The 12372-nt window shown below is 37.1% G+C and overlaps 1 protein-coding gene across 2 annotated transcripts in view; it reads left to right on the top strand.

Annotated features, from left to right (window-relative positions):
* Positions 1–12153, top strand: part of TARP (TCR gamma alternate reading frame protein) — a 31765-nt gene extending 19612 nt beyond the window's left edge. Inside the window, exons 1-4 of one of the 2 annotated variants that reach the window (XM_074340535.2) lie at positions 1339–1487; positions 5607–5936; positions 9132–9182; positions 11553–12153. In XM_074340535.2, coding sequence (XP_074196636.2) covers positions 1457–1487; positions 5607–5936; positions 9132–9182; positions 11553–11695 — 555 coding nt within the window. In that variant the 5' untranslated portion in view covers positions 1339–1456 and the 3' untranslated portion in view covers positions 11696–12153. Of the gene's footprint in view, positions 1–1338; positions 1488–5606; positions 5937–9131; positions 9183–11552 lie in introns of those variants that run through there. The other variant, XM_088797818.1, reaches the window with a different exon arrangement.
* Positions 12154–12372: the final 219 nt, after the last annotated feature.

Raw genomic sequence — 12372 nt, 5'->3', positions numbered from 1 at the left:
TTTAATGCTGGCAGGGTCAATTTTTATATATTTATGTAAATATTTAAGAAAATATGGGAACAAATTTAAAACAGGCACAAAGAGATATTTCTATAGAGGCTTTTCAGTTGGTGGGCGGACAGATGCCAGGAGAATCAACGTGTTGGTCCTGGTACATAGCTCATCGTTACAGGTAAGTTTTCTTTAAATTCTTCAGTTAAAGTAGGGAGCAGAGGCAGGTGACACAGGTGCTGCAGCCTAGGTGCTGGGGCTGGCTCAGAATTCTTGGATTCGGTCCCAGTCTGGTGGGAATTCTGGAGAGAATGGGGACACCGTCTGGGTCCTTGGAGGCAGGTGTCTGCCTGATGTCCCAAGGAGGTCACTAACACTAACGAGGAGTTAACTCGTTAGAGAACCTGTGAGGCCAGAAGGGGAGGAAATGTTCAGGCCATTTGGTATTTCCTCTTGAAAGATTTGTAAAGAAGTTTACATATTTTATTTATTTTATTCCAGAAATAACCAATGGAAAAACTGAACAAAAACTTGCTAAATTTGTCATTTGGTCAGCAGATGATTAATATCAAATATCAAAATATTTAAGTTCATGACCATATTCAAGAATGTCATAAGCTGTATTTGTTTTCTTCTAAATTCAGTCCAGTAAATTTTCATTCTCATTAGCCTTAGAGATGAAATTTGGATGAGATACATCTCACGAGGATGTTCTAGCCTACCAGATCCATTAAACGAGTTTTCACAAACTTTGATAAAGCACTGAAAAAAAAACGAAACAAATGATAGATTTTGGTTTCTTCGTGGTTGTGAGCATATGACAAATGAATTCATAAACTAAAAAGCAATTTTATGGTCCTTTTTCTTCACACTGATTATATTTTCGATGTAAGTTGTAGCCGTCAAATTGAAAAATAATGACACAGGTATAATTCATGAGGGCCCTGAAAAATGTTGTTTAGGAGAGTGTGGTGCAGGGAAAATTATAGACTTCGATTCTTTAACTATCACTTTCTGCATAACGATCCTTTAGCAAATAAATTTTGATTCACTGGTCATTGCTTTATTAACATTATAAAAATGCTGCATGCCCATTATAGAAAAAATTGGAAATACAAAAATAAAATAAAATAAAATTTAATATTGGCACATCACTTTTAACATTTTCATATATTTCCATCCATTTCTTCTACCTATGTAACAACCATCTCAAGTGGATGTTGTGAGGATCAAATGAAATTAAATTTAGAAATTGCCTGCCACAAAGGCTGGGACATGATTGGTGATATAAATGTGAACTCTCCAGAATTCAAATTACTACCATTGGAGGAAACTGAAGTAAAAGAGTGACTGTTGCCTTCAACATCCATTTTATAAAATGGAAGAAATGGCCCTTAAAGAAACCCAGTCTACACTACCACTGCATCAGTGCCATGGGCACTATAACATTTAATGACCTTCCCAGATGGTGACCCTCAGCAGATATGGTGAGCCAGGTACGTTTCAGTGATCTATGGTGACAGTAAGAGGATTTGAGGCCAGGCATCCTGCCATTTCTCTAGTCATTCTGGCTTGAAGGCCCAATGCCAGGAGCTTCAAGCTGAACTTTCGGCATGAGCTGGAAAGATGTCCGTTTGAGGCTGAAATTTCTGGTGAAAGCTTGGAAAGTCAATAGATTGTGTTGTTGATGGGGAAAGAGCTATTTGTTTTGGATAACATGAGATAAGCAGTTCCATATAGTGACCGCATATTATTTGGCTTTAGCCAAAGTTCCCTTTGATTTTCTTAACACTGGAAATGCAGATAAGACAAGACAAATGGTTGCTTATTAATTAGGCACATTTGCTGTGGTGATGGCTTTCAAAATTCCAGATGCATTACAGCAAAGTGGAATGCATTGCCACCCATTTTACTGCAACCCCCAAATGCTGAATTCCTTCATGAGGTCCAGATTTGGTGCCAAGTGATTACAATGTCATATTGGAACACAGAGTTATCAAAATCCAATTGTTAATAATTATTATAATCTTTTATTTCCATTGTATTTTAATCAAATTGCTTTCAAATCTTGTTTCACTTTGGTCTCTCTTTGGCACTGGTAGTGATGTTGAATTGATAGTAACATCATTGTTTTCAGACAGATAAAACACGAAAAACTTTAATTTACTTGATTTGCTAGGCCACACAACTTGTTATGAGCAAAATGAACCAGGACTAGAACCTGATGTCTTGAATTGCAGCCCACCATAGGTCCACTAGCATTTCAAAAACTCAGAGAAGTTACATTAGTCTACAGTTTTTGATATGGGTTAAATCACTGTGGAATTATGATAGAAAAATCTTCGGTGATGGAACAAAACTTGTCATCACAGGTAGGTACCAGAAGAAGGCAGTTTTTTCAAGGTAATAGAGGGAAGACATGGAATAATCAAATTGGAATAATGGTAAGAATATTTAGGTAAAACAGGAATGTGATAGGGATTAGGTGTAGAAATCTTAGGAGAGATTGTAAAAACAAATCATTTTAATAAAGACATGTATAGTCAACACTGTGCAAATATTGTAACAGTGTTTGGCTATTGTGTATGTTTGGATTTGTAGAAAATGCTCATGTACAATGCATGTAACTATCATGGAAGTGTTTGGCCCAAGAACAAAGTTGATTATCATAGGTTAGTTTTGTGAATTGACTCATTTTCTTTTCTGATGGTGAAAGAGCCAGGGCTGTGGAATCAGGATGACCTGGAACTCCAGTTCCACCAGTTACTGCTAATGTGAAATTGGGTGATTATTCCCTGGCCTCAGTTTCTTAACCAATAAAATGGGATAAGCATGCCTCCAGAGGGGTTGCATGGGAATTGATTGAGATGGTATGAATCAAGGACTTGTGCACTGTAACATATCTTAAGCGCTGGATGGATGTTTTCCAAATCCAAATGTAAAGGGAGAATTGTATCCAGTATGAAGAGTTGTTTGCAGCCTATAATACAGACAGAGCAGAAATTCCCCAGTCAATTCAGCTGAACTTCTAAATGCTCAAAAAAAAAGAAGATTTGGAGGTATTTGTTTCTCATTTCTCTTTATCACCACTTTCCCCTTATTTGGCATGAAAAATGAGATTAACATGTGCTTGCTTTTAACTTTCCTATTGTTTCATGTGCTTTAAATCTTAATCCTTTCTATTAACTGATTTCATCTCTAACACCAACAATTATTGGTCTTAAAATTTATAGCCAGTAAGTTTGCATGTAATGCTCATATTTATCAGAAAAAATTTTTAAATTCATACGGAAAATGGTTAATATGTATAGTCAATTAAATATAGTTAGAAATATCATAACTTTGAAATTCAAATGTAAACATAAAATAGCTATAACTACTTATTTGATAAAAGAAAAATGAGAAGAAAAACCTAGAGAATAAAATATCAATGTGTAGATTTGAAATATGCTTTCAATTGAAAATTTACTTAACATTTGGTAAATTTCTATAGAATTCATACTGCTGCATCTTAATAAATTTAAACAACTTAAACAATTTAACTCAAACATATTATTTGATTATGCAAATGAATGTATATAAATATATTGGAAAGGTTTATTTATTTTTTAAACTGGTTTCCATCATATGCATCATAAAAATGATTTTGACCGTAAAATAACACTGTTACTAAGTTTAAAAAAGGAATGTAAGTAAAAACATGATACAGTTATCCAAAATATAGGCACTAACCATATATATTCAAGTAAACTATTTAACATTCAGTTAACTACTGACATTGAGAAAGTTATGGAAGTTCAAGATTAATTTTATCTTGAGAAAATGACAAAGAATCTAGCTAAGGAAAAAAGACGGATGATAAGAATAATGTTTTACAACACAGAAATTTCAAGTTTATCATAAAATGCTATTTAAATCAAAACAAAGTATGTGGTTGGAGAAATATACAGTGTCTTACTGTTATAATCAATAAAATACCGCTGCACTAATAGCAAGATATATAAAATTAAAGTTATATTTACAGCATGATTGAAAATCTCAACATTGTTTGCTCACTGATTTAGTATAAAAATCACAGCTCTGCTACACAGGCCGAAATTCTCTAGATATTTTTTTTTCTTTTCTTCTCAAATGAGAAATCCAATTCTTTTTTTCTTAAAAAAATGTCCTTGGAATTGTTAAACTAGCTCCACACTAGTCCAAAGAGAATATTAGTAAAGCGCTTGTTTTTCAGTTAGAAATTAAATTGGAAAGGGTTCTAACATTTATAATTTCAATCATTAGATTAATAATAAATGTATCTATCATCAAGTAAAATTCAGCATTCAGGTGAAAGCTTTGGAAACATACGATGTTTTGTTACATATTTTCACATTATGTCTGCAAGAAACTCTAGAACCATAGTTTTTAACGTTACACCACTTATATATACATTTTATTCAGCAAAAGAAAACAACAAAAATGGTGTAGCTCTAGAACGGCTCAGCAGGCTGATAGTGTAAATACAAATTTTAGGGGAGACACTGAGAGTCAAAATATGGTATACTCAAACTAGGGTATATCAGTCATGCTTAAACTTCACATGAAATTCCAAACTAAAATGTGCTTTGGGTAAGCATTTTCTAAAGTGACCAAAATTCTGTTCAGGAAATTTACTTAATAAGATTAATATGAGCATTTCTGAAAATAATACAATTTCTAATAGAAGTTTTGGAAATATTGCTATTTTGCTTCGAAATTCAAGGCATCATAAATAATTTGGAGGTGCAACTTTAAATAATGCCCTACTCAAAAATCTGGAGTGGTTCAGATGTGAAATTCAGATGTCATATAAAATTAGAGATCAATTTGGAGAACTCCATTACTTCAGAAGTGGGCATGGGGTCCACATTTGAAGCTGAAAGCTCAACTTGATAGGCTGTTAAGTGCATGTGGAAGTAGATTCCCATTGAAACAAGTCACCGGGTATTGCTTAGAAAAAATGAGAAACTTCCTTCTGGCATTTATTTATACAGGAAAAAGATAATATGGCGCATTCCAGAATCAGTTAAATGAAGAGTGAGTTTCCACAGAGTTGCAGAACATGAGAATGTGTGACTTGACCAAAGCGAGCTTGAGTTACAATATTCAGGGCATGGGAAAGGGAAATACTTTTGAAATGACCAAAGATTCTCATCTGTAGAGATCATCTAAGTTATCGGGTCTCCTCCCCGCCATCCACACTCCACCTTGAAAACAGGCTCCACTTTGATGATACAAAAGAGATTTAAAAATATATATACATTTACAGAAGTTGGAAGCCTTGATATGGAGAAGTTGAAAGTCATATCCCATCTCAGCATGTGGAGAGGAGCACAGGCTACATTTTAATCCAAGCTGTGGCATTTAATAGCTGTGACCCTGGGCAAGTTACTGGACCTCTTGCATGTCTTTTTCCATCGAAAGTAAGAACAATAATAAGTACCTCACAACCTATTGTGGATGAAAGGCCACAAGAAACACTAATTCAAAGGCAAATTTTCTTTCTTTTATTGTGCCTTAGGGTGCTCCAAACCAAACAATGTTTGTGTTTTTCTAACGATCCTTCTTAATTGCTATCTCATTTCCTCCCACAGATAGAAACTTTGGTCCAGAATTCTCCCCCAAGCCCACTATTTTTCTTCCTTCAATGGCTGAAATAAACCACCAAGAGGCTGGAACATATCTTTGTCTTCTTGAGAATTTTTTCCCTGATGTTATTAAGGTACATTGGAAGGAAAAGAACAGCAATACCATTCTGGAATCCCAGCAGGGAACTACCATGAAGACTAACGACACATACATGAAATTCAGCTGGCTGACCCTGACTGCGAACTCAATGAATAAAGAGCACAAATGTATAGTCAGACACGAGAATAATGTAAATGGAGTTGATCAAGAGATTCTTTTTCCTTCAATGAAGAAAGGTATGTGTACATAAATATAAATACAATCTCGCAGAATACTTTTTCAAAGGGAATGCCCCTCCTTTTCTGTCAAGTATTAGTTTACATATATAAAGAGGATGCCCCAAAAAATGTATACATATTCTAAGAGAGGAAAAAGCTATTAAAATTGAAATACTCAATATATACTGGTAAGAAAAGATGAATACAGGTCACGCTCAACTTCTGCAATTACAAGAGGTACTCAAAGTGGTTACCATCGGCATCCAGACAGTTCTGATTACGGCGAATTACTGCTTGAGCAACTTTGAGCAAAGTGTCCACTTGTATACATTTTTTGGCACACCATATATCTTAAATGTTTCTACATTTAACAGTGGCATAAACGTCCTATTTCCCCATAGGACACGAAAAAGAAAAAGAAACAGAAAAATTTACTTCACTTTTCTCAGCCTCACTTTTATCATCCAAAATGTTAAGGTCACAGTGATGTTTTTAAAGTTGCATGGGTTAAATGAAATAACATATTTGAAAGCACCTAGCTATTTAGCACAGAGTAAATGCTTTAAAAACATCCACTCTTGATGATTTTACTTGATCAGGAAATAAGAATAATGATACATCTTTCAGGAATGTTCTACTACGCAAGAAAAGTCACTGTCGCTTCAGTTTTGCTATACTGACAGTATAACCCATTAACAGGGAGTTATTAGGTGACAAAAGGGTGTTCATCTGAGGGAGCAAGACCAAAGCTCCATGAAAAACTAGAATAATTTAACGGCTGCAGTTTTATTATGGTGTTAGGTTTTTTAGATTTGTGTTTTATATACTACCAAAGGGTAAAATGTCATAGTTAAAGGTAGGGTGAGGTTACCATGTAGAAACATATTTCCATTCCCCCTGATGAAAATATCTCTTGCCAGTGGAAATGCTGCTCGACACACATGTTCTGCAGCCGAGCGTGTGCCAGGCCAGGAAGGGAGGTGTGGATGAATGAACCAGGACGCACTGCTGTCCCAAGGAGGACGCACTCAGTAAAGAGAACATACTCTTCTAATCATTCAGCGTCCCCCGTGATGTCCCAAAGGAGTGCCCATGATTCAGATGCTGTACATATTTGGATAGTGTGGGCAGAGGACTGAATGGCCCTGCCCTGGCAGGGGTCCAGGAACCCACTAGACTCAGAACCTAAAGTCTGGAGCATTAACATGAGGTACCAGAGACCCCAGAGCTCCCCACAAGACGGAACCCGCTGGTACTGTCCCCAGTGGTAAACCAGCCCTTGTTAGCAAGGGAACAAGCACATAGCAAGGTGAGCTAGGACCCTCCCTGGGCACCGCTCTGAATTCCTGAAGTGAGTCTTTACCTTCTGGGACCTGAGTTTCCCCAATGATCAAATTCGGTTCGAACATTTACATTGGCTTTCTCCTGGGGCTGGGATAAGAAAGAGGAAATGAAACGATGTAGGTGAAAACGCTTCCTTTCAAAAATATAACATGGATGTATTTATTCATATGTTCATTTATATCCTTTCCTAAATAAAGTAGATTCCAAAATAACACTGATAATTTCTACAGCTAAAAACAGATGGAGAGCAAGTATGCAAATTGAAAGTTTAGTATAACCACTGGGTAGAAGTGTCCTATCAGGTTTTGATTTTCTAGTTATCAGGAGTAGAGTAAGGAGTAGAGTAAGTTCCATGGTGATGATCATAAAGGAGAGAAGTATCGCTTTATAATGTGCGTTACTTGGCACTTACTGTCTGAAACAAATGTCTCCCATGGGCTTCTCATGGCTGCAAAGCTAACGCAGGCATTTCTGTTAAAGTCATTCCACAGCAGATTTCTAAGCTGTGAATTGGAAGGTTTTCGCTTGTTGTTTTTTGTTTTTGATAAAAGCTGGAATCATGACATGGAGGCACAAATACATGAAGTGATTCTGAAGAGAGATAAAACTAATCTGGTCCAAGTTTCCCACCAACCTCGCCTGAGAAAGAGAACTTAGGATATGAGTTCACATACAGATTTTATTATGGAAAATTGTTACTTTATTGTTCCTACCTCAATCAGTGCATGGTAGTAAGAGATTTTAATTTATCTTTTAGTAAATAAAGTCACTGTCAGGAAAAGAGAGACTTTAAAGACATATTAAAGTCAGTCCTTGAGGATATTTTAACATCTAAACAGGATTATACTAAAATTTTCAATCATGGGATTTACCCCAAAGCCTGTACCTCAAACCCACATGTTTTAGAGCACACACACCACAAATAGATCTCGTTGACTGCATAAAATTGCAGGCGAGAGCATGTCCATATGGACAAGAACACACCTAGAAGAAAAAGGATAAACCGAAAGCACCAGACTGTTTTCCTCCGTCCGAGGATCGATGATCGTTTTAAGACACTGTGTCTTTTATGCATATTTGCTTTTTTTAACGTTGTAGATAAATACCACTCTCACCTCAGACTTTATACATATAGTCAGAGAACTATGAATGTGACTTGGTCTATCTTTCTATTCTTTGAAAGAATTGCACTGAATGCCGAGCTTCTGTAATAAAAAGCTCATTTGCTAAGCATAGTTAAGATATGTGGAAGAGAAGATGCTTTTAGTGCTCACGACGGTGGATTGTGTTGACTCTCTATAGATTATTTTCCATTTCTGTGGATTATTTTTACAGAGTGCTTTCTACATGCTCATTCTCATTAATAGCCCTCAACGATCCCTGCAATGCTGGCTCTGCCCCCAAGTTACTAATACGCTCTAAACCTCACTTCCTGGTCTGTAACATGGAGTCCTCACTTCAGTGTCACTGGAGGATTAAATGAGATAACACATGTGAAACATTTAACATAATACCTGGCACAATAATAATCACTCCGTAGACATTAGATTTGGTTAATATTGTTGTGATGTCCACAAACACCACAGCTCTAGAAAATTATGGGGAAACTGGCGCTATACATGACTTGGAAAGGTATGGCTTCTCTCCTTTTTTAGATGGGAAATCTGCCTAAACCAGACTCCTTCAAACATGTAAGATTCTCCTCTCTCTCTCTCTCTCTCTCTCTCTCTCTCCCCCCCCCACTTCCTTCCTTCCTTCCTGCCTTCTTTCCTTCCTTCTTTCTATCTTCCTACCTGTCTGTCAAACAGATATACATTGTCGAATAATGGATACAAACAATTGATTAATAGTTGCTCTCTTTTCTTGTAGAGATCGATGGTAACAATCCTACAGAAAAAGCATGTTTGAAAGATCAAAGTGGTAAGTTTTTGTACATGTTTGCCTTTATGTCATGCTATAGCAGTTTTTTCCCTACTGATCAGCTTACTTTTGAACTTCTCTGGCTGAAGGTAGAAAAATCAGAATGGCTGGGTTTTGCAGAATAGACTGAGTGATACTTTAAGTCAATCCATCATTTCCTAGTAATCATCTTTACACAGTAAATGCTGGATTTTGGTATGAGATCACTGCAAAGTAGAGGACAGCGATATGCTTGGAATTATTTCAACAATGAACTTCATGTATCTGTTTGGCTTTTGTTTCTAATGACTAGGAAATACATGATATCAAGCTGCTTCTAGATTTTTTTTTAAGTCTTTGGTCTTTGCTGGAAGGTAGCAACATAAACTGACACTTACTGAGAGCTTCTCATATAGAAGGTGTTGTGCTGTGTTTTGAAAGCATTTTCTTATAATAATCCTGTGAAGTGACACAAAATATTGTTTCCCATTTTTCAGATGAGGGCAATGAGATAAAATTAAGTCTCTTGCACCATGCCACACAGCTAGATCTGGGGTTTCAACCCAGGCCACCTGACAAGAGTTCCTACACTTACTCAGTTATCTACTCTTCCCCTAAGATAAAGACAGAGCAAGAGAACCCAAAGGCCCTGAGATGCAATGGACACGTGGCTGGGGTCGGGGGAGTGCATGGGTTTCTGAGTACTGCAGACCAGACTTTAACCCCAATTCTTTTAGTTATTACTTGCATGATTATGGGTAATTACATTTTCTGAGTAACATTTATCCTCGTCTGCAACCAGGAATAATTACACCTAACTCAGTTATTGAAGAGATAAGGTCATGTTTGTGAACTGTCAAGCATAGAGTGTCTCTTTCAGCTGGTACAGAGTAGGTACCGCATTTCCCAAAAATAACCCAGCAGCACAATCAGCTCTAATGCGTCTTTTGGAGCAAAAATTAGTAAAAGACTCGGTATTATATTATTATTATATTTTATATTATATTATATTATATTATATTATATTATATTATATTATATTATATTATATTATATTATATTATATTAATGACCCAGTATATTATAGTAAAATAAGACCAGGTCTTACATTAATTTTTGCTCCAAAAGACGCATTAGAGCTGATTGTCCCGCTTGGTCTTATTTTCGGGGAAACACGGTAGTAGTTTCTGGCCCTTTCTCCCTACGTAGAAGGAAAGCCATTAGAAGCACTGGCTCTGTCCCTGTTAATCTCTCCTCCACTTCCAATATCAAGGGGTTCTGGACCTCAGCTAACACCTTACCTGACCAAAGGCAGGGAGTTCTGAGCACAACACTTCTTGAGGTCCTTTTCCACGTCACATGCTAATAATTCTGGATTCTCACTCAATGAAGATAAAGTATGTCAAAGGAAAATTCCCACAGGAAAGGACTTGGCCTTGTGTTTCACTGAGCAGCCAGTCTGGACTGCCATCACTGTCATCAATTATTTCTTGATATCATACATGTCTTGCAAAATTTCAAAGGATATTAAGTGCAATTACCCATAGAGCCATAGCCCAACGAGAGTCACTCAGGAAAGATTGGTGAGAGAGCCATTGCCTCCTAAAGTTTCAGAGAATTTGGGTTGACTACTTAGTGATGTAATGCACTCTACTAAAACCTCCCACCCACCCACTGTGAACACCACGGTATTTTCATGGACTGTACTCTTCGTACAAGTCATACTGTTTGCACAACATGTAATGTCCCAGATGCTTCGATATCAGCAATTCATCTTTATATTTGTGTTTATCCCTTATTGCACTTGGAGATGCAGAGTCCGAGTAGCTAAGAATGTGTTCTGTAAGTCATGTTTTTGGTTTCAGGTACTTAGCAAATGCATGACCCAAACAAATTACTTTCTTTGCCCTCAGTTTCTTTGTAAAATGGGAAAAAATAATAATCTCACAGGTTATTGTAAAAATTATGTAAGACTAAAGCTATGCATACAAAGCTTTCAGAATAAGTGGCGTTTGGTTAATGGTTAATGAATAATAGCTATTATTACTACTTAGAGACATGGTGGGGAGAAGAAATGCTAAACGCTATTTATCACAAATTTTTTTTCTCATTGGACTTACTCATTGAAAATGCAGCCTTACTTTTTAATATTTTGGAGTGTTCCACGTGAATTGAGCAGAGGGTGTTTATTGACTTGGTCTGGCAGCTGGACGCTGAGTTGTCTTGTTTGTTGGTGGTGCTAGTGGTGAGAAGATGTTTACTTTTGGGTTTTGGTGAGGCAGCAGTGCCACTTCATTTAGATCACAAGAGATAAATAGTTGTAACCCCTCCCATTAATAGTCCCTCTCCTTTCCAGCGGGCAGGTGGAACTGACCAAATGACTTTCCGTAGGTACACTGCAGCTGCAGCTCATCAACACCTCTGCCTACTACACCTACCTCCTCCTCCTGCTCAAGAGCGTCATCTACTTTGCCATCGTCGCCTTCTGTCTGTTTAAGAGAATAGCAGTCTGCGGCGAGGGAAAGAGTCAGTAACAGATGGTAGCACAAAGAGGTCAATTCTTCTTCGTTTATTGTCCCTGACAGAGTTTGCTGAGGATCTAGCTGGGAATCCTTTCTGGGCTTGGTGTATTTCAGTTCACATGTGCATTTTTCTGTGATGCTATTATTGCATAACAGTTTTGCAAACTACTCACACAGATTATTCCAATCTGTAACAATAACTAATCCCGCCATTACTCAGGGGGAGGGCCAAGGGGGTAGCCTTTAGCACCACTGTCTCCAGAGTCTCTGTCAGCAGCTACAGCCACCCACATTATCATGCCTTTGAGTGTAGACCACATGCAGCTTCCAGGCATGGTCTTCGTGCCCTTTAACCAAATACCTGCCTTGCAGCTTTTCATTTACATACCCTGAAGCCACCATAGTTGCTGCTTGAATTAAGTACTTTGTTTTTTACAATAGGCACAATAAATTTAAAAAATTGAAACACTGCTTTTGTCTGTGTACTTTAATTTGATAAATCTAATTGAAAGCCCAAGGTAAGAAAGAGCCTGACAACCGAACTATGAAATTCGGCATTGTTTGTAGCAATGGACAATTCTTAATTTCTGTATCTGTCCCTGAGATAGTGGTCATGATGCTTTCTTTGGGGCACTGGCTCCAAGGGGACTCAGAACCAAACGAAGGTGCCAGGTTACTTCTTTTTCAAA

The sequence above is a fragment of the Rhinolophus sinicus genome, chromosome 4 (assembly GCF_057876585.1).
Source record: "Rhinolophus sinicus isolate RSI-liver-muscle chromosome 4, RSI-T2T, whole genome shotgun sequence".
Lineage (NCBI taxonomy): Eukaryota > Metazoa > Chordata > Mammalia > Chiroptera > Rhinolophidae > Rhinolophus > Rhinolophus sinicus.
Note: the sequence above shows the minus strand (reverse complement) of the source record. Positions and strands in the feature narration are given on the sequence as shown.